Source organism: Conger conger, chromosome 15, assembly GCF_963514075.1.
Source record: "Conger conger chromosome 15, fConCon1.1, whole genome shotgun sequence".
Taxonomy (NCBI): Eukaryota; Metazoa; Chordata; class Actinopteri; order Anguilliformes; family Congridae; genus Conger; species Conger conger.
The window spans coordinates 24,270,153-24,292,604 of NC_083774.1; the positions used below are offsets into that span (position 1 = coordinate 24,270,153).

Sequence of the window (22,452 nt, forward strand, 5' to 3'; positions counted from 1 at the left end):
AGATGAGTGTAGACAGCAGTGCTCCTGGACGTTATTGTATGCTGCTGCTGTTCGCAGGGCTTACAGTCAGCAATAAGGTTGCCTGGCACGACAGCACATGCCTCTTGCAGCTAAATTTGACTGCTTTAAGTAGGTTATTAAGAGCACAATAACCATTTAATTGGTATAAACTTCCTGGCCGTCTTCCCCATTTATACACTTTAATTTGAAGTTTAATTTATGGGGCAGCGCCCGCTTGGTTGTGTCATTGAGACGTGCAACACATCAACAACAAGGCAGACGCACAGAAAGATTTTGCACATTAGAACGGTTTTGGTGGTCACCCATTGAGAGTGTTAATTACCCAAACAACAGATCTTACACTGTAGATACATATCACAAGGCAGGGGCTCTGGTAAGTGATGAATGTCAAAGTGCACTCAACTGAAGATGATGACCTCAACCTGTGGCTTCATATGAGTGCTATGTCACATGACCCTTTTCAGTGATTCTATCGATCTCTTTCCAATCGCTTATTTTTCCACCTCCCATCTCCTCATCGATCGAGGCCATCTTTTAGGAAATTCCAACCCAGGATATGTTCCTTCAAACCGTTAAATGTTCCTAGAGAAGCTGAAGTTTGGAGGCTCCCAAATGTTTCCTTGAAACCTGAGGGCATACTTTTGCGGAAGTATTTTTTCTGAATGCGGGATGTATAAATGACCGACCTGCGGATCCACTTCTCCTAATCTGCAACAAATTTTCCACATCGGACACTGACTTGGCTTTCCAACTGACATTTGAAGGAGCGAGGACATTCCATTTGCCTATTTCACGGTTTCACCACTCCCCTGTCTTCGCCTCCTTTTCTCACTTCCTTTTTTGTCTCCCTTCGATGGGTGGAGCTAGGAGCAAGAAAAGGAGCAAGGGATGGAAGGAGGTGAAGAAAAAGCGATTGGAAAGACCCACTGAATCCGATCACCAACGGAGATGTTCTCATTCCTCTCCTCAGTATCACAGAACTGAGGGAGGCAATGTTCCTATGTGGCTCGCTTGCTTGCTCCACAGCTTGGTAGTACGGTAAGTAGGCCAGAACCAGCAAAGATAGTTCACAGCTAGCGCTCACTTGGCAGGGCCTAAAAACGACTACAATAATGGAAAACTACCCAGAATTTGAACTAAGAAGATGGGCCTGGCGGAGATGACTGTGAGCAGTGTGCCCCAGGACTGACTCTATTCCGCCCTAGCAGGGAGGATCTGGGCATTAACCCCACACTCTCTGGGATATCAACATACTCTTTTCAAGCCTTTGAGATCGCCCAAAAAATGTTTCAACTGACATTTCCCTTCTACAGAACCATCTGGTGGAAGGATACGGCTGCCCCTGCACTTTGCTGGCTGGGGACCGGGGGATCGTGCATCAGTGTAGGGCCTGACATGGACGATGGGACAGATTTCAAACCACAGGCGCAGATGGACGATTGCGGGGGGCGGGAATAATAGGGGTGAAGGACTAACTCCTCAACATTTTTTAAGTACCATTCAATACGCCACCCCCACTGGCCCCAACGCCCCGGAAAAAATCAAGGAATATTGCGCCCATACGGTGGCGATTTCCTTTATGGCGCGGATGCATAACTAAATACAGGAATATATACGTGGAGTAGGCTGGCTCAGACTGGCTGGCCAAGTGGGGCAGCTGTGATGAAAAGGGCTATTTATCACTGTCACCCCATCTCTGGTTTTATCCCTCTCTGCCCGGGAGCGTTGTCACTAGGCCGCACAGGAACAATGAGGCTCACCCCCCTCCAATATACACATATGCACGCACACACGCGCGCACACACACACACACGCATATAACACCCCTCCAGCACACCTTTCATTTTCCACTCCGCTACTCTATTGATTACAGCTGCAATTACCCACTAATCTGCACCAGTGTATTAAAAAGAAGAAGAAGAAGAAAAAAAAAAGCCTTCCTTTGTTGGACAATAACTAAACATGGCCGGACGGGAAACGCCACCGTTTGGCCTGAGGGGACGGCAAGCCCCCCCCCCCCCCCCCCCCTCCCTCAAAATACCCCCCTCCCGCACCCTCATCATCATTAGCAGCCTTAGAATAGGACTGCTCCTCAATTAGCCTGCTGCTGCGAAGGGATTGGAGGGGAATGAGGTCACATGGTTACATCTGACACGGGTCAGTCTATCCACTTTCCGCGGGTCCGTCCTGCCTGCAGCCTTACGCCGTGGCGATAATCAATGTTTGCCCGTACACACGTTACCGCGTTTTATTTTTCGGCGGAGTCGAATGGTGAGAACGTCCTCTGGATCGCGTGCCGTGCTCCGTGCGTCCCCCAGAAGGAGCGGAGCGGGGCGACTGTCCCGTTCGCTCAAGAGCAGCGACGGAAGGGGAGGTGAGCAAACGACCTCACGCAGCACTGACTGTGGGGGCCAGTGGAACGGAACGGAAAGCCCCATGCATCAAATATATGAGGGCCAATGAACTCTTAAAACACCATCCCGCATCGCTGACCACAAAAAGCGGGGAACTAAAAGCGGGCGTGAGGTGGAAGGGGGGGGGGATTTGGAGGGTAAGTATTGCCCTGTCTGAAGAGGGCAGTCAGGTCAGGGCCGGTCGGAGCCCAAACTGCGCTTGGCGGCCGACAAAGTTACGGGTTTCCAAGGGCAGGACCGTCTCGCCGCTCTAATGAATTGCTTGCTTAACCACTTTCACGTCACCCGTCTTAATTCCTATTAATTCAACATAATAGCTATCCACTCATCTGGAATTAACGACACCCAAGCAGAAATCTTTCAGTCTCGACGGATGGTAAACAGCCACCCTGGCGAAATCCATATGCTTTGAATATGAATATAATAATTGCTAGAAATGCATAACCCTTGCATAAGACCCCCATCACGTCCGTTTTACACCTGTATTACATTTTCACCTTCAATCAGCAGCTTTCTGCAGACAGGGCCTTCCCACGAGAAGCAGGAAACTATTATAGGGAGCCACAACTCATTTGCAGAAAGATTGGAGATCACACAGCATCCGAAAGAAAAAATGTAGACGAAGCAATGCAAGGGAAGATTTATTTCTTTCTCCCCCCCCCACGCCGCCCCCCTCAAAGATTAGACTCCAGTTTATATTCAGGACTTCAGCAAAAGAAGCAGAATGTTTAATATGTGATTATTTTCACGGCGGAGAAATAGCCCACAATAGGGGCGCTTTTTTCTGCAAGGTTCACCGCATTCAGCGCGTGTCCAAGCGGCGTGACACAAAACCGATATTTCCGCCGGCGATGGAGACGCCGACCTCTCCCTTGACTTGCGACTCCGCGGTCGAGGCCGTTGACCCTCCAGCCGGATGGCACGTGACCTCACAAACATCAGCGGCCTGACCTCCCACAACCCTAAATTTACACGAGGTGGGGACCCGCTCAAGGTGAACCTCGTCAGCCCGGTCCTAGATGAACCGTGCGGGGGCACGGTGTACTCCATTAGGGTCCACGTGAGGGTCCCGGGGGGGGGGGGGCCTGACTGTCACACGGAGACACCCCAAAAACCGCGTCGGAAACGGGAGAGCTGTTTTTTTTTTTTTTTTTTGGGCATATCCTTCACAGCACCGCAGAGGGACCCCCTGTCGAAGACAGCTCTGGGAGAGAAGTGACACGGGCTATAAATCAAAGGGAGGGCCAGTGTCCTGCTGGAGGGCATTAAACAGACAGCCTACAGGGCCCATCAGCGACACCTCCACCTTCCCCCAGAGCCGCTACGCTCAACACCAACGACAAAGGAAAAAAACATAAAAACATAAAAAAAATCCAAAATATAAATAATTCTAAGCATCTTTTTTAATGTGTAAAAACAAGAGGAAATTGAGCCTTTGGCTGAAGAATCACTGTGAGCTGATGGGGGGTAAAAGACATCCCCAGATGAAAGTAGATTTTGAAAAATTTCCCCGCCCGGGGGGTCTGTTTTTTTAATGAGGCGAAACTTTAAGTATTGCATAATAAATAATAAAAACTGATAGTTCATTTAGCTTTCACTGTACCTCATGGTGAACCCATTATGATCCATTACTCTTAATGTCCGTGGCGTGAGCAGTAAGTATGGATGAAGTAAACATAATATTGGCACCAAGGGGGGAAAAAACAAAACAATAATCAACATGAACAGCAACAAAAAAACACCAGGACTCAATGTACAAGGGCGGAAATGTTCTGGAAGTTTAACACGTCTTACTGATATTTTACAGCACTGAAATTTTAACAATCCAGGCACAGCGCCATCTTACATTACTCTGAGAAACTAAACATGTAATTTAACCGATACAAAACCTTCATTTTAACATATTTAGAATTATTTGCATACAATTGCATAATATTTTGCACATCTTAATTTTATCTCACGAAAATGATTTTGGAAAACAAATTTGTAAACAATGTTACAGGACACACTTTGCGAAGAATGACCCTTAAAAGACATCAATTTGATTGTTTATTGATCTCTTTATTCCTTGCGCTGGGTTAACACGCTGTCCGATTTAAAGGTAGGAGGGGTTAGCGCCTGCCAGGGGTGGGGCTATGCTATGATAGACAGACACTTCAACCACCCGCTGCCCGCTGCCATGGCAACCCTGATTGGCACAGCAGGCAGGCAGGCAGCCTCTCTGTTCAGCCGTTCTGAAAAAAGAAGAAAAAAGATGGAAAGAGGAAAAAGGAAAAAAGAAATATGTAGCCACTTGTAATCCCTACCAATCTGCTTAGTAATGAGAACATTTTACCCCTGGGTGAAAAGATCTGCTATAATAGATTTTTAATAGCTTTCTCCCCCTACCCCCCAACACACACACACACACACACACACACACACACACACACACACACACACACACACACACACACCACACACCCAACAAAAAACACTTCCAACACTCAATAGCACAATGAGGGAAAAAAGGTTGCAATTCCAGCTTCAATGGTATGGGGTCAGCAATCATAATTCATGGTAAAGGAAAAAAAAATAAAAATCAAACCTAACTATAACAGCAAATCTATTTGCCTGATGCCGTTTTCATATATTTATATATTTATTTGCAAAAGCTCATGCAACACAAAGAGAGACATCTCAATTAAAAATACGCTGTATTTTTCCATTACTACAGATGTTCTTGCCAGGGAAAAAGGAACAGTCTTCGGCAGGCTGAGGAGGTAAAGAAGGGTGCGCAGTGGCCTCACTGGAGGACGAGGCCGACCTTGGTTAAAGCTACGCTCGCTGTGCCTAACCGAAGCGTGACTCTCCCTCTCTTTTCACTGGCCGCCCATGTCCATTCGGCGTACAACAAGCCAGCTCACGCTACACTAGCGGAAAAGAGCCCTGCTATTCTGACAAAAGCAAGACACGACCCACCCTGTAGCTACCGATCCAAAATGCTTTTGGGGGACACCAACCCACACCTCTCTCGTGATTCGTTCCGCCCTAAGGATACCCCCGCCCATCCGTCAGATGATAGATAGATATCATAAATAATAAAATACACAACACCCCACTGTGGAACAACAGCCCAGCCTTCACCCCGCATAACACTACAAAACCACACCAAACCCTGGATGTCTTCATTGAATTCACCATTTCCTCAATGCGGAAAAAAAGCTATTTAAAACTAGAAGCACAAGCATTTCAGATTATACACTGCAGATTTAGGTATGTTTAACTTTGCCCCTTATGTAGCATGTTAAAAGTCCATCCCAAAAGTCTCTTTTTAGCGTTATTTTCAATGTAAAGTATGTCTCGCAGACGTTGATAGGAAATATAGGAAGGAAAGAGCACAATGGAGAAGTAACCCAACAAAGTTGGCTTCTCTACAGCACTGCGACAAAGTAGACTACAGCAGTTAAGCAAGGGGTGGTATTTACCAGGGCTTTATTGAACGTACTTCAATCTGCAAAGAACTGCATTGATATTTGCCAAGGTAAAATCCAAGGCATAGTGCCTTTTATATCATTTGTCTGCACAAAAAAAAAAAAAAAAAAACATTTTCAGACTTCTATATGTATTACATGTATACAGCAAACCACTGGTATACATCATGTGCTTCAATTGATGAATAATTCATAAAAAAAAACATGAGAACTTCACTTAAATCAAAAGGCACAGCTTTCATATCAAACATTAAAATAAAGCAAAAGCAGAGCATAGAGGCCATGTATGAGATCATATCTCCTTCAAACTACATTTAATATCCATACATAATGAGATTTGCATATTGCGCAGCTGATAGTGTCTTTTACAAGCCCTTCATATCATCTTGGCATCAGACAATTTGACAATAGACAGAGCACTACACATATCACGAAGCATGCATTTAAAATTATTCCAACTTTCCCGACCATCACTCACTCCGTGTCAGTAATGGATTCGGCATCCTCGACTACCCCTGAAACACCTGCTGCCACTCGAGCACACGGCGCGATACCTTCGCGAGCTGCACTCGCGGTTTAGTCTGAAAAGTCGGTGATAACCTCCACCGAATTAGCCGCAGGGGTTATGCATACAATAATTGTTTCTGCCAACCTCATACATTTCTGTGTCACCGCAAAATTAATGTGATTTTTCCTTCTAAATAATAGATGATCAGAAAGGACGGGACAGGAGGCCTGCGCGCGGAGATGGAAATCACCTGGAAGGAACCGCGAAAGAGAAGACGTGAAGAACAAAAGTAGCCGTGCGGGCACGTGATCTTTGGTGACGACAGAGCGGGCGAGGACAGACGCACTCTGCGCGCACCAGAGGTTACTGACACTCTGCACTCTGTCAGAATAGACGGTACTGTTGTCGTCAAAGCAGGCACTGACAGAACTGGCCTTTTTAAGGAGCTAGTGTCTCACGAGATGTTACTACTGTTATAAAAAAACTCAAATCTAATATTTTTTTATCGGATATAAACTTACAGGAAGTACCTAGTACTGCCATACATTTATTAATATGATGGCTCTGTGAAGAATTTTACCACACCATTGATCAAAGTGGGATAGATTGTTTTTTGGAAAGGGAAGCCGTATGAAATAAGACAATGAAAAAAAGCAGCCAGTCAAGGATATTCACTGTATGAGGTGACCAAACTATCTTCTGTAATCTGTGAAGCCCAGTGATTCTGTCTTGTAGCAATCCACTGCCGTGTTCAAGTCATTTTTCATTACTTAAGATTTAAACAGTATTAGTATTTAAAGATTTCAGCTTGGCACAAGTCATTAACATGTAATTGAACTTGCAAGAAAGAGCATTTAATCCTTGCTTGATTAATACCTTATCTTTGGGAGGCCATTCAGTCACTCAATTACAGACACGAGGTTTGATTGCGCGGCCCTTACAGGACATTGATCTGTCAGCAAAGTGCAGTTGCATTTTCCGTTAATTTAGAGTAACAGGTTTGCAGCTCTGATACCTAAACCCGTTGACCGGGGTTATGTGTAACGCTAAGCAGCTGTTTAGGCTAATGCAGTCCCCCTGCAGCTCCAGAGCGGGCAGGAACACCGAGCTCTCCGCGCCGGAGCAACACGATCGCTGCCGTCAGGGCTCAGGTTTCAGCCCCTCACGTCGGCCTGTAACGAACGGAACAAAGCCCCCGCACGCCGCCACGCGCCGGCCCTTTGGCGGGGGCCGCGCGTGGGGGCCGCGCGTAGGGGCCGCGCGCGGGGGCCAAAGGGCCGACGGGTGATTAAGGCGTGCCGACCGGGGCCGTCCCCACGCCCAGCTCGCTCCACAAAAGACGCGGAGGTTAAATATGAGAGGAGAGCAATGTCTGACGTACAGCGGAGCACGCGTGCAGCTCCATGTGCAGGATAGTGTTCCAGGCCCCCCCCCCCCCTCCCCTCCCCTGTTTGTAAGCAATCCCCATTAGCGGCTATTAAGTCTCGTTAGTGATGATTAGTGGCTATCTGTGATGATGACATGGGATTAGAAGCGCTGACATCAGAATTTATCTGGTCGCGCTCACAATTTAACCGGCACTGAGATTATGCAGTGTGCACCTCCCCACGAGGCTACGGCGTGACTGACCCATCAAATTTAGCGCCCGGTTCCTTCCAGCAGGCCTTGTCTTTGGCCATTTCGCTGCACGCCTGTTTTTACAACTACACGAAGAATAAGGGGACTCCATGACACTGCATGAAAATGCAAGGTGGACAAAAAAATTGAACCACTGAACAGTGCAATGCAAGTGATACCGTATCCCCATTCTGCAGCATCACACTCCATCTCTCCAAGCGTAGACGTGCATATACCCCACAGAGCAGTTCTGCGATATACCCCCTGAGCCACCCGGATCCCAGGAAAGTCCCTGGGTCAGCGCTGACCGCAGCGAACGGAAACATGATCATTAAAATCCCAAACCCCCTGACCCACTGTCTGCTCTCCAGGCTCATCCCTTATAATCATCAACTGCGCGGGGCCAAGAGGTCCATTGATTTCCATGTAATACAAGAAATTATGACTTTTGCCTAATTGTTAGTGAAAGAGGAGGAGACAGGGGGAGAAACTGGAGGGCGCTGATTAATGCCTCCAGCAGCAGGGCGCTAACGGGGAGGGGGATCAATACGGCAGTTTGTCAAAGCCCGCGCAGGCAGCCGCACGGGGCCGGGGCTGAGGAGGAACAGCCCTGCCCAGTCAGCAATGCGCATTATCAGAAATCAAACCCCCGGGTTTGCTGGGAGGGGAGGCGGAGAGGGACAGGTCCTGAACGAAGGCCACACTCGCTGTCTGGTAATTAAAAACCATTTTATCAGTCCTGTGCTCACGCCGGGCCCTCGTTCGCTCACTATCGACAGCCCGGCGGGCAGCGCGCGGACGCCGCACGGCTTCCAACCGAAGAGCCGCGACCGTTCAACTTCCTGCTTTCAGGACTAAATTAAAACGGGACGAGAGACTGAAATAAAGACAAGATTTCTGACTTCATTTTTGCTTTTTCAAGCAAATTCTCTGTCACTTTTAATGTAGCTACTCCATGTGACTGAATTCTGGAGGCTGTACAGCCCCAAATTACAACAAAACTATCAGGATATAGCAGTTTCCCATAAGAGATTTGGACGTTTACTGTCCATGCATTGAAACATTCTCCAAATAAAGACGGCTTCTGGTGCACATAGGAAATGCAACCGTACAACAATATCTGTTGCCACACTTAAAAATAAATTACAAAACATATTTACATGCGGTCATACAGTATACAATCAGAGGTACCCTGTGTGCTTTCAGTAACCAACAAGACAAAAGACCAGGGTGGAGTCTAAAGTACCTGTACCTGGAGATTATCATTTGGAGGTCTGTACTGGAGAGTAACCTGAAGGGCTTGAAGCAAACTCTGGCTTGCAATACAGGTCAGCGGCCTGAGATGCTAAATTAGCATGTCATCAATAAGTATTAATATTGCGCCCCCTCTTTTTCTTTGTACAGGAAGTAGACAGTGACAGGTCCAACACTGGTGTGCACAATCTCTGTTGCTCCAACCATGAGCCAAGAGCCTAGCCCATATGCCAGTGTAGGAATACCTGAAAAAGACATTGCACCTTAAGTAAAATGCCATATACATATGTCCACAAATAGAATACATAGACATATTATAAACACCTGCATTAGAAACCGAAACGTTGACTAGCCTAAATCAGAATTGTTGGAATGGACGGTTATTAAAGAAGATTGCGCTACTAACCCAGGTTGATTACTTTGAGAGCAGTGAAGAAGGAGTTTTCCCATGCCAGGTCTTGCCTGGGTGCTTTGGAACAATGGTATTTGATGAACGGGAAACAACCTGTTCGGAGAATTTGGTAGTTGGCGCCTGGCACCTCCCAGTTGAAGTTTGAAAGTCCGAACTGGTCGTTGGAGACGGCGCTGTAGCGCACGCAGAAGGAAGTCCAGGGCGGGCGTTTGCGCTGCAGCAGGTGGCACGTTAACACCTCAGAGGCAGCCGGACGTGGTCCTGGTTTCCAAAATATCCCACGGAACAATAGAACATTCACAAAGGTCTCGTGTATCCGCTTGAGAATCTCTCTCATAACTGTAATCAAGAACATATGTACATTTATATAAAATGTTTTATGCTTTCTGTATCAATAGCTCTGTATCTGAGAAGTAATAAATAAGAAGCTGAAAAATATATGGAGTGCTTTATATTGCACCGATACGTCCTGCTGTAAGTGGCAAGCTATTTGGACACAAATTGGTTCGTGAAGTGATGCAGCCTTTACGTTTGCTGACTACTTCAAAGACCACAGTCAAGTGTTCAAAGGAAATGATGTGAACGTTGCCATCGAGCCAAAACACATTTTCAGAGTCGATACTTCATGCCATTAACTGTGGCTGTAACGCACATTAAATACTTATGAATGCAAGTTGCTGTTTAGCAAGATAAACGGCGGTGATTGTAATTAGCTAAATGAGTTTGTCTTACAATGCATGTGATCTATCTAGCTAAGCATCTGGCTAGCAACAATACGTTGCATTCGTTAGTATTTGTTCCGTTTAAAATTGTAGTGGCTATACACAAATCTGCTGCCAATGGCTTGCTTTCTCAGTTTGTTGTCGATTTAACTTTTGTCACGTTAGAGTGCACCTAATCTCTACTCAAACTAATATTGAGGTCAGACCACATCACACAATCCAATTGATAGAATCACCATCAGGAAATAGAAGGCAATCTTCTGACTCCTGCAACGCCGACTGAAAATGTTTGAATGAAAATTAATAACGGAAACATTTATTGTAGTTAACGTGCCAAACTAAAACTCAGTCGTAAACAAATCAACAACAAAAGTGTGGCCAGAAACCGGCTCAGTAAAAGCGGAGACTACAGAGCACCCTTATTATAATTTGCTCGCTACCAAAACAACGAGCTGGTTAGGCAAATTGTTTTAAGCATAACGTTAGCAATAGCGCACTTCCATTAGCTACAGCATATAGAGGGTTTACTCATTTCTTCACATTCAATGTAGCATTAGGCATTTTAGCAGATTGTTGGGAAAGAATAAAACGTTTAATTGGCTAGCGTTAACTAGTTAGCAAGGAGGCGGAAAATTCGTTGTTTCCCCATGGTAAATGCGCTCTTAGTCAATAAGAGTAGATGCAAGATCAAATATCCCACGTCCAACCATTGAATGTAAAATATGAACTCCAGTATCAAATGCGAAGGGCAAAAATATTTGTACCTCTTGTGTAAGATCAATGCTTTTTTTGGTGTCCTGTGTTCACTTTCTCCGACTGGAAACAAGGTTCGCAAACTTTCCGTTCCGTCAGTGTCCGTTTTTACTGCATTGGACCCCTGAAATTTAATAAAGAAAAGGGCAACATGCACATTCACAGCTTTAATGTGATTGCTGAGCCCAAGTATATTGGAATTATATATACGATACGATAAATAATGTAAATGAACTTGACCAATCCCATGTACATTTTTGTGTATGACACTGGCTACTGAAGTTAATTAAATGTCATTATCGGTCCAATAAATTGTAAACCTCAACAGATCTCAAAGTTCATATATTTCCATATTAAATGGTTAACTCTGTGAAGTACTGTTTGAAATTAAGGAAAATACTGTGTTTTGACCTGGCAAATTCATTATAAGCTATTATTTAAATGTGACACAGGGGCTGAAATTCTGCTGTGGTCTTGGCAGATTCTCGTTTCTAAGGTTTTTAAGATGGATAGAATTCAGACCTGATGTGTGTTTCAGAACTGAAACTCTACATGTCACATGAAGATGATACAAGGCTTTGAAGACACATATAAATATAAACTACATATCATTATGGTGAGGAATGTGGATGCCTCTACCCTGTTTCCATTATCCACTCTGTATCAGAAGTGACCTTGGTAATTCCAGTGTTGCCTACTGCAACTCTAACTTCCATCAATCACTGTAATTCCAGTACCGGATAAATAAAGTAATTAAGGGACATTGCATCAAATGAAAAGCTGGTTGTTCTGATGCTCTCTTAACTGCATTAATCAGGAAAAATAGCATCAGGGACCTTTGGCAAAGTGAATTATTTTCTCGCACGTGTGGACACACACACACGGGTGTGTGGGCACACACGCAGGCACACACGCAGGCATGCACACACTACCTTTGTATCTAAGACCCACACTTCACTCATATTCACAAATATGTCCATTGAAAAGCAACAACTATGTTACTTTTCAAGTCAGTCTATATAGAGAAGCGTGAGTACTGTACATGAGGGTTATCACAGTCATTATATGGACAGTACACTCTGTAACTCAGTGGGGGTAACTACGGGATCTTTATAGTAACTAACAAGTTTACCCTCACTCTGTGTTTGACCTCTCTTAAAAACCAGTTAACCCTTTTTTATATTGATTTCTCAAATTTTCAAATTTGGTGGGATTAAATAGTAAAAATGCAACAAACATAATGCTATGCAAAGTCCTGTACCAACTTGGCATACAAATGTTTTGTGCAATGTTATTTTGACCTTCGGTAACTGTATAAAATGTAAGAAAATATGCAACCATGAAATTTATTTTCTCAGATTTCTTTATGACTGATTCTGGTGGCACTTTCCCATACAGGTGCCCAACTTTTCAACAAATGGCTAGTAGCATTTGGGAGACAATATGAAGGTGACAGTCTACGTCAATATTTTCCTATTACAATATTTTTGTGTGGTGGCACGGATGGTGCAGTGGGTAGCACTGCCGCCTCACAGCAAGGAGGTCCTGGGTTCGAATCCCTGTCGGCCGGGGCCTCTCTGTGCGGAGTTTGCATGTTCTCCCCGTGTCTACATGGGTTTCCTCCGGGTACTCCGGTTTCCTCCCACAGTCCAAAGACATGCAGGTTAGGCTGATTGGAGAGTCTAACTTCCCGTAGGTATGAGTGTGTGAGTGAATGGTGAGTGAATGGTGTGTGTGCCCTGTGATGGACTGGTGGCCTGTCCAGGGTGTATTCCTGCCTTTTGCCCAATGTATGCTGGGATAGGCTCCAGCCCCCCTGCGACCCTGTTCAGGATGAGCGGGTTAGGATAATGAATGAATAAATAGTTTTGTGTTTATTTCAACTGTTGGGCTCAATTTGACCCCAAATGTAAAGCCGCCATAAAATTTGAACATAATAGGTTAGGTTAACAACTGTAGACCACACCGCTGAGTGTATAATTCCTTCAGTCAAAGCGCAAACATTGTGCCATCCTTCGAGGTGAGAGGGCTTGCTTTCCTCCCGTTTCCCCTCCTTTTTTATTGCATCTATGCCTATCATATTATTATTTCTCCTTCGGAATAACTATTAGTTTCTAATAAAGAAGAAAAGCTGTCCCTGTCTTGACCCTTTCCAGCCAATTAGCTTGTGATTTACTGAGCCTGCCTCTGCAGAAGGGCTACAGATGGACCTTGACACTGGTTCAGTTAATGCTTTGCCGGACAATAAATAACACGTCTCAGTGGACGAGGTGTGCCAGGTTCGCAGAGCCTGCGTCTTACAAAGCCGTCCCAGCCCACACTCTGTACGGGTTCCTTTCTGCCACGACTCGCTGGGAGTCACAAATGGCCGCCGTTTGCAAACGAGATCTGCTCATTCCTGTGTCCATAGATGTCCCTTGAGAGCAACACCCCTCATAAAACCTTTAAGCATTTCTTGTGAATAAGATACAACGCACAGTCCCAGAAAACAGGAGGAGAGAGAGAGAGAGAGGTGTTGGTCAGTGGTTAAACAATGAGTGAATAAAGTGTTCTTATAAGTGTGTGCTCCCTGGTTTAAAAGTCCCATTATTTGGCTTGTTAGAATTATATTTCCCTCTCGGCGCAGAGAGTGATGTGCCTGCCTCCGTTACATAAAACAGGCAACCAAAACTGCAGAAAATAAATTGGACTCATCCAGAACTTGAGCTAATAGCAGAATATAACAAAATTGTATAATTAGCCAAGGTTTTACGCAACTTACGAATCCCAGTTCTGCGATTAAGGTGCATTAAGATTGTGTAGCACAGCCCTTAGTGCCATTGCATAATCCAAGGTGCTTTTTCTTCTGAAGTGCAAGAAAAAGAAAGGAAAAATAAACTAGAATCGTTAGTTCATTAAGGCCTTACCTTAAAATTGGTCTCTCCTTGCATATTAGGAGCTGATATCTCCTGATGAATGACCAAAAGATTTCGAGCAAAGGTCAGTGGAGCTCCCCAGAGACTCCCCGCGATTGTTCTGTTAATGATACCCCCCAAACAAACGAGTTTACTAATGACTCCCCCTGCTTGCTTCAAAAAAAAAACAAAAAAAACAATCACCTCCTGGTTTGGATGGCAGCACTGGAGGCAGTTTAATGAGTATTTTCAACCTGAGAGAGCAGCGATCTTTGGGGAGAAATGAAAGATGGGGTAGTATTTTAACTTGTCAACCCAAGGATTTGTGTAATAAATATCTTTTATTAATCAACTCCACACAACATGCCGATGCTTTGAGTAATTTACAAGAACAATTGGACATTGCTTAGCATCCTATTCCCTCGTTGAGAGGTATCTTAGGCTGAATTTTTTCACTTGCTCAAGTCCATGTGAGTATTTGTCTCCATTGGAAAAAGGCCTTTCTTCTCTGTAGCCTCTTTTAGTTTCTCCTGCCTCTGCTTTCCTCTTTGTAATGTTGCTCTCCCTCCATGTTGGATCGTGGTAGTTAAAGTCAGTTCAAGGGCAGTGCTCATTCACAACAAAGAGAACAAACTAATAATACCTCCTGAAAATTTTCTTGGTTTTGAAAATCAGTTGATGCTTCAGGCAAGCATATACTTTAAAACCTGCAAAGAGAAATACATTACTATGAGACATTATCAAGAGGAAAAAAAACTGAATAAGCATACAATGCAATTCATTTTCCTTTTCATCAAAACCTTTATAAGCCTTTTTGTTCTTTCTGTAAGAATTGTATAAAGCACAAGGGACAATAGGTTGAGTCCTTGCAACAGGTCTCTATCTCTGTTGTTTGCTTGGTCAGCTCCCAAGATGCAATGGAGTTTCAGTGTGGGAGTTAGTAACTCCATGGAGTTTCAGAGTGTGTGTTAGTAACGTCGTGGATTTCAGTGTGGGGGTTAGTAATGCCGTGGAGTTTCAGTGTGTGTGTTAGTAATGCCATGGAGTTTCAGTGTGTGTGTGTGTTAGTAATGCCATGGAGTTTCAGTGTGTGTGTTAGTAATGCCATAGAGTTTCAGTGTGTGTGTGTTAGTAACACCATGGAGTTTCAGTGTGTGTGTTAGTAACGCCATGGAGTTTCAGTGTGTGTGTTAGTAATGCCATGGAGTTTCAGTGTGTGTGTGTGTGTTAGTAATGCCATGGAGTTTCAGTGTGTGTTAGTAACGCCATGGAGTTTCAGTGTGTGTGTTAGTAATGCCATGGAGTTTCAGTGTGTGTGTGTTAGTAATGCCATGGAGTTTCAGTGTGTGTGTGTGTTAGTAATGCCATGGAGTTTCAGTGTGTGTTAGTAACGCCATGGAGTTTCAGTGTGTGTGTTAGTAATGCCATGGAGTTTCAGTGTGTGTGTGTGTTAGTAATGCCATGGAGTTTTAGTGTGTATGTTAGTAACGCCGTGGATTTCAGTGTGGGGGTTAGTAACGCCATGGAGTTTCTTCCTCTTTTTTTGACCAACCACCTCCTTCTTTGGGAGACGTCTTCATTGTGGCACAATATATTCAATTACAGAGGTATGGTTCCATTTGTGTCCCCTGGCATTGATATGTTCATATATTTAAATCGTTGACAAGAGGGAAGGAGAAAAAGAATGGAAAGTGTGGGTGTGACCGTAAGCTTTCCCTAACACCTAGGTCTGATAAATCCCTCTAGAAAGGACTGTGGGGGAGGCAAGTGTATCTGCTTTGATATATTTCAGTTTTAATAAGCTACAGCATATTAAAAACGGCATCATACTATACTGGAATTAATTAATCATACTGCACAATATAATTTGCAAACTACATTTTTGGTGTCATTCCAGAAACACAAAAGGTCTAAAAATCACTTATGCAGTATGTAATGGATCACTATTTACACTAGGCACTGTGAAATGACCTGGAGTGACCCATCTTCAATCCCGATATGATATGCCACTCCAGAAACCCTCCCGTAAATATAGGTGAGTTTGGATATTCGTTCAAAAAATGAAAACTGCCCAGGACATTTAAAAAGGTGCATCTTGGGTGAATAATGGATTGCGAGTCGGCATTCTTGAAGCAATTTATGATTTATGAATGGTGAGAAAGGTTCAGGAATGGGTGAAGAGCAAGGCTCTTGCTCTGACTGCACCGAAAAAGATATTTGTGCATCTGTGGATTAATTTTAGTTTCTTGCTTTTCAATTCATAAGGTTAGTAGTAAGGTCAAATTGCGTCAACAGCTGGAGGAGACTCGGGTCCTGTGTTGGTGATTCATGCATGTACATGTCATATGCACACTGTATCATTAATCATTATCAAGCCAGAGCTGAGGAATTGTCATATCAGCATAGTTAGATGAGTAATCATATGGGTTGCATTTTATCCTCGACATTGAAGTCTAAGCCACGGGTCTTGCAGATGCAGTACCGTATGATGTGTGTAGGCTACGGAGATCTTAGTGTGGTATTGTCCACTGGATATAATAACATAGTGGCTGGTCATAGGGGTTAGCCTACCTGGAGTGAGAGGAAGATAAAGAGAGAGTGGAAGAAGGCGAGAAAGAAAGAGAGAGAGGTATAGCGAGAGAGAGAGCTATAGTGAGAGAAAGAGAGAGAGAGAGGACACAATGGCTGACTCACAGACCGTGTTGGGTATCAGGGGTAAAAGTGCAGTCTGGAATAGTTAATCAACATGGCCTTGCACTGAGGCAATATGTACCACTAACAGCACATACAGCACCCGACCACACTGAGCGAAAGGCACAAGAAGCTAAGCAAAGCACACTGGGACCAAAAGTACCCTAAAAAAAATCTGATTACTTATAAGTGGCACGCCACTGAAAAAAATATATGTGTGGAGAGGGACTGTGGGTGCCCTGAAGGTAGAGAGGAGTACTGGGGAGACAGCTCGTAATTAGTTTTGATAGTGGCACGTTTTAAGTTGACATACTTGGTGTCCTTACACAACAATAAAAAGTGTCCGGCTGGGATTTAATTGTGTTTGTAATATTCCGGCTCTCAATAATGGCCACGGCTCAAGCCATTAACTTTAAAAACAGAGGAGACGCCGAAATGCAGCGCTACTGCGCTGAGCAGCAGACTAAATGAATGTTTGATAAAATAATACAAGTAGCAGATTAACAAGCGTAAACTCGGGTTCGCCGCTAATAATGGAACTCTATTGTTTAAGGGCTGGCATCAGGTTGATGAGGTGCTTATTGTGGCTGAAAAGTATGCATACACATGCATAATGAATTGCCGTATGAATTATTAATGTGTTGATTATTTAGGCTCATCTATCAGAATGATAATGTATTCTGCATCTAGCCACCAACTGGGTTTTTATGCATAATTACCGTAGTTAGTAGTATTTAACAAAAATGAAAAAAAGACAAACTGTAAAAGATAGCGTGATCTACTGAGATAATCTTCTGCTTGTCGGGCCTCTCGTTGTTTTAGTGGGGCAATTTAAAAGGGACAGTGGAAACTAGGACTCATTTGCGTACACCAGTCTAATTTACAAATCCAAACCATGTTACAGCCTGGAGTCTGCTGGTTTCTTTTTTAGTTGGTACCACATTTTAGCAGTGGATACGACCCTGCAGCTCAGAACTCTCACATTTGGAGTTTTATTTCTTAAATAACACAGTACAAAAATATCCAAAAAAGGCTACCCGGAATGAAAGACTAACTCTCCATTTTGCACAGACAGGTTATTCATTGGAGCAATGTGGCAGAAGAACTTTGCCACTGGCTACAGCACCAGAAGTCCCAAATGGTATTTGAACTACTCAGATTAGGAGCCTATAATACTGCCTATGGGATATAAGAAACTAAAAAGCCCTAAAAAGCTCTGATAACCCACAGACACATATTTGAAAATAAATGTATAAAACAAAAAGCACATCATGTATTGTACAGTGCGTTCAACATTCGGAGAGTGCTTCTGTTCACCTGGAATATGAAAGAACACCATATCCTGTGCTTCAGTAATCGTTGCTTACACAGTTGTATGCCTGTTCTCATAGTGTTTACAATTCACATAGAACTGGATGGAGCACAAAATGTGTTTATTTCATTATTATTTTTAATTCTAATGATATTGTTCCAATGTGTGCAGGGTAATCGAGATAAAGGTAAGTTAATGATCTGGGATAAACTGTGTAAAAGGAAGGGAAAGACACCTGAAGAAAAGACTAAGCTGTTCATGGAGCTGCAACTATTTTAGCTCCACAAACGCCAAAATACCAGCTACTTCTCACCCAACGTCAATCAGCCCCCGCCTAAAATTCAGTAGCAGCGAGCACCGGTTAAAGGGAAAACAATCCACAATTCAAACATTGTAATCTTCCGAATGTCCGAAACCAGTTTCCGGGGGGAAAGCATCAGTAAATACCTGAAAACAAGCTCCCTGGGGCGCGTGTTCAGTTTGACATACCGGGCGCATACCAAACAAACAGCCCGAGCGAGCGCTGTCTGTGAGCTGTGCGTGGCGGCACACGCCCCCAGGTGCCTCTCTCACCTCTGCGTCTAAGCGAGGCAGTCCGCTCCGAGCCCCGCATTCCCCTCTCTGGCTCCCTGACTTAAGATCGGTTTGGTAAATGGCATCATTATAAGTATATTAAGGGGTCAGCCCAGCCAAGGCCTTATGCTTAAACAGGGCTAATTTTCTGAATAATATTCTAATAGCTGTGCCCCCTCTTTAAAAAGTGCCAGATAAATCACGGCTGAAAGAGCTGTTAATAACTAAGTGGCAGGTGGCTGCGCTCTCCCTGCAGATCCTATTTGTCAACTTAAACGCTCCTGCCAGCCAACGCAAATGGTGGCCTGCCTCCTGACCCCCTGCTCTGTTCACCCGATAATTTAACTGTATTTTACACCGGGAAATTTCACCATCTGTCACAGCCTTTTTACACGGAGTCTGAGCCCGGGAATGCGAATCTGAGAGAATTCCAACATTATTATTATTATTATTATTATTATTATTATAGTTGTTATCATTATTAGTATTATTATTCAAGTTGTTGTTGTTGTTATGATTAGAATGAAAATAAAATGTTATATAATCCTTCTTTTATATTTTAGTGAGGTGTGAATGTATGATGGAGAGCTTTGTTGTCGACTGAGACAGCAGTATATTTGAAGCTGGTGCAGTGTTAATTGGTGTGTCTGCTCTGCTGTCTGATGTTCAGTGCAATGTGTAAGTATTGGGCAGTGACACCATTTCCTTTTTTTTTTGGCTCCAGCACATTGGATCTGAATTGAAACAATGAATGTGAAGTTAAAATGCAGACTGTCGGTTTTAATTTGCGGGTATTTACATCCATTGGGTGATCTATGTAGGAATGACAGCCATTTTAATACATAGTGCCTCCATTTTATGGAAGCAAAAGTAATTGGACAAATGAACATAATCTGAAATAAAGTCATCATATTTAGTACTTAGTGCAAAGCCTGCAGTCTGTGAACCATAGACCTCATCAGATGCTGGGTATTCTCCCTGGTGATGCTCTGCCAGGCCTGTACTGCAGCCATCTTCAGTTCATGTTGGATTCAAGTCAGTTGATTGACTTGGCCAGTAAAGAACATTCAAATCTTTGGCCAAATAAACCTCTTTGTTTGCTTTTTTCAGTATGTTTGGGGTCATTGTCCTGCTGCAAGATGAAGTGCCCACCAAGGAGTTTTGATGCATTTGGTTCGATCTGAGCAGATAAGATATTTCTGAATTCATCCTGTTGCTGCCATCAGCAGTCACATCATCAGTGAAGATAAGTGAGCCAGTTCCAGTGGCAGCCCAAGTCATAACACCACCTCCACCATGTTTGAGGGTGGAGGTAGTGTTGAGATGAGGGGAGGTGCTTTGGATCACGAGCAGTTACTTTGTCCACATTTTCCTCTTTCCTTCACTTTGGTACAGGTTAATAATCATCTCATCTGTCCATTTGACTTTTCTACCTTGACTCAGTTTTTTATATAATTTTTTTTAGCAAGCTTTAACATGGTCCTTCTATTCCTGAGGCCTTCCAGTGGTTTGCATCTTGTGGTGAATCCGCAACACTGCAGTGGTCTTCTGTGGTCTACCAGGTTGTTTACCATTGCTGAGCTCGCAAAGAATGTATCAAGCAGTTTATTTTGACACACCCAATGTTTTGCCCATTCCTCTGATTGATTTAGTGTGATTTATCAGCCGGGTGAAGGCCTGCTTTACTGGCACTGACACATTTTTGGTCCTTCTCTCCAGAGACAACAGCAACAAACACGAAATGCAAATTCCAGACAATCAACTCGAGACTTTTTGTTAGCTTTTTTTGTGAATTAACTAATGATGCAAAGACACACAGCTGGCCAAGAAACAGCTTAGCAGCCAACTAAGCAATGTCCAATTGCTTTTGCTTTCCTAAAATGGGGGGATCGGGACTATGCATAAAAAGGCTTGTAATTCCTACTTGGATCACCTGATATGGATGTAGCTTAAATACCGTCAAATTACAGCTGACTGTCTGAGCTCATAGTCATTGTCTCAATTCACATCCAATCTGCCAGAGTACAGGGCCAAAACAACAAAAATGGTTTCACTGTCCAAATACTTACTCACTGCAGTGTATCTCCCCACAGCGCCTAGCCTCTTTCACTCACACCTCAATGGCAGCAAGGATTCCACAGAAAGACTTATAGACTTAAGTAAAAAAAAACACAGCACACAAAAAAACACAACACACAAATTGTCCAACTGCTAAATTCAATAAAACAAGCAAACACGCCTAGGCGCACGTACACAGGCACACACACAAGCATGCACATACACGCAAAGATACAATAGACAGGTATGGCATGTACGCAGACACATGGAAGCACGCATACACAATACACATGCACTCACTCACACTCACACACACACACACACACACACACACAATTACAATAACGATCCGACAGCCCAATCTAGTCGCGAAAGGACATTCCTGCATCTAAATTAAATTTGAGCCCACAAAATCAGCAGCAAAAAAAAATGACACACATGCATAAAGCCACGCAGAAATGAGGCAGAGCAGGCCTGATTTAGCGGCGTATTGATCCTGCGGTGGCTCTGCCGGAGTTAATATCCAGGGCTGGGCCACGCACAGGCTCCAGAGCCCCATTTACCAAGTCTGTAAGAATCAAGCAGCCCTGCCTCATTGTCCGACGTAACAAAGCCGCCTGAAATACGAGACCGGATTGTACCTGTTTTCTATAGCCCTACTTTTTCATTAAAAGCCGCAATCCAGCAGCTGGGGCTCCATTACTCTACAATGTGAAGCAGGGCTACAAGGGCAAACATATGTGACCCACTTCTCCCCTTCAAATAATGACAATAAAAAAAATAAGAAAAAAATAGACGGCTTTTAGCAACAGGTTTTTAATGTAAATGGCTGTTCAAACCAAGACAGGTTTGTACACACGCCTCCCCTGCCGGCGGCCGTCGCGCGAGTGGCCGGTTCGGGATTGGACCGCAAGGGTCCCCTTCCCATAATGCCCCGGACCACTTTGTTCCACTCCTTTTGTTGCCTTTAATATTCGGGGGCTGTTTAATCTCAAAGGGACGCGCCCGCGCATCACATCAAGTTATGCCCGTCATTAAGGTGGCTCAATCGCGTACCAATCTGGGTTTTTCCCTCCCAAACGGGCTACGCCCGGGCCCATTATCCGGCTATTGCTACCGCTATTGTTTGGCCGGCGTGGGCATGGGCGTGGGCGTGGGTGTGGGTGGAGTGGACACAATGTGTTTTGGGGCTAATGGAAAGGCCCGCCTGCGTACCGCACCTCTCTGAAGCGGCGGTTGGTTTACAGCGCGTGCGGCCGGCGCAGGTGTTGGGGCGGCCGCGGCAGCTCAAGGTCCGGACGGCGGTGTAATTACAGAGCCGGAGTTCAGCGGGAGAGCCTCGCCGTCACTCACTGCCTGACACGGCCGCCGCGCCGCCCTTGAAGCCGCGGCGAACAAATCTTCCCGCTCCGCTTCCGCTGAAGTGAGGTGAGGGCACCTCTGCCGTGGAGGCAGGGAGCGCCGTGCCCCCCTGTTCTCAAAAACGCGCTTTAATAGGACAGCCGAGTATGCAGGACGGGCAACAATACCACTGGCTTGGCTATCTGTGAGAGTGTGGTGAGAGTGTGGTGCGTGTGTGTGGGGGTGTGTGTGTGTAGGTGGGGGTGTGTGTGTGTGTGGTGTGTGTGGTGTGTGTGTGTATGTGGGGGTGTGTGTGTGGTGTGTGGTGTGTGTGTGTGTGTTTATGTGGGGGTGTGTGTGGGTGTATGTGGTGTGTGTGTGTGTGTGTGGTGTGTGTGTATGTGGGGGT

At 44.5% G+C, this 22,452-nt stretch overlaps 1 protein-coding gene across 1 annotated transcript; it reads right to left on the minus strand.

Annotated features, from left to right (window-relative positions):
• Window positions 1–8,935: 8,935 nt before the first annotated feature.
• On the minus strand, window positions 8,936–11,286 carry c15h15orf61 (chromosome 15 C15orf61 homolog). The gene is made up of 3 exons (XM_061221877.1): window positions 11,186–11,286; window positions 9,694–10,038; window positions 8,936–9,532 (listed from the first exon to the last, which is right to left on the minus strand). Exons 2-3 carry the CDS (start codon window positions 10,034–10,036, stop codon window positions 9,405–9,407), a joined length of 471 nt encoding a protein of 156 aa, XP_061077861.1. The 5' UTR covers window positions 10,037–10,038; window positions 11,186–11,286; the 3' UTR covers window positions 8,936–9,404.
• Between the last annotated feature and the right edge of the window lie 11,166 nt (window positions 11,287–22,452).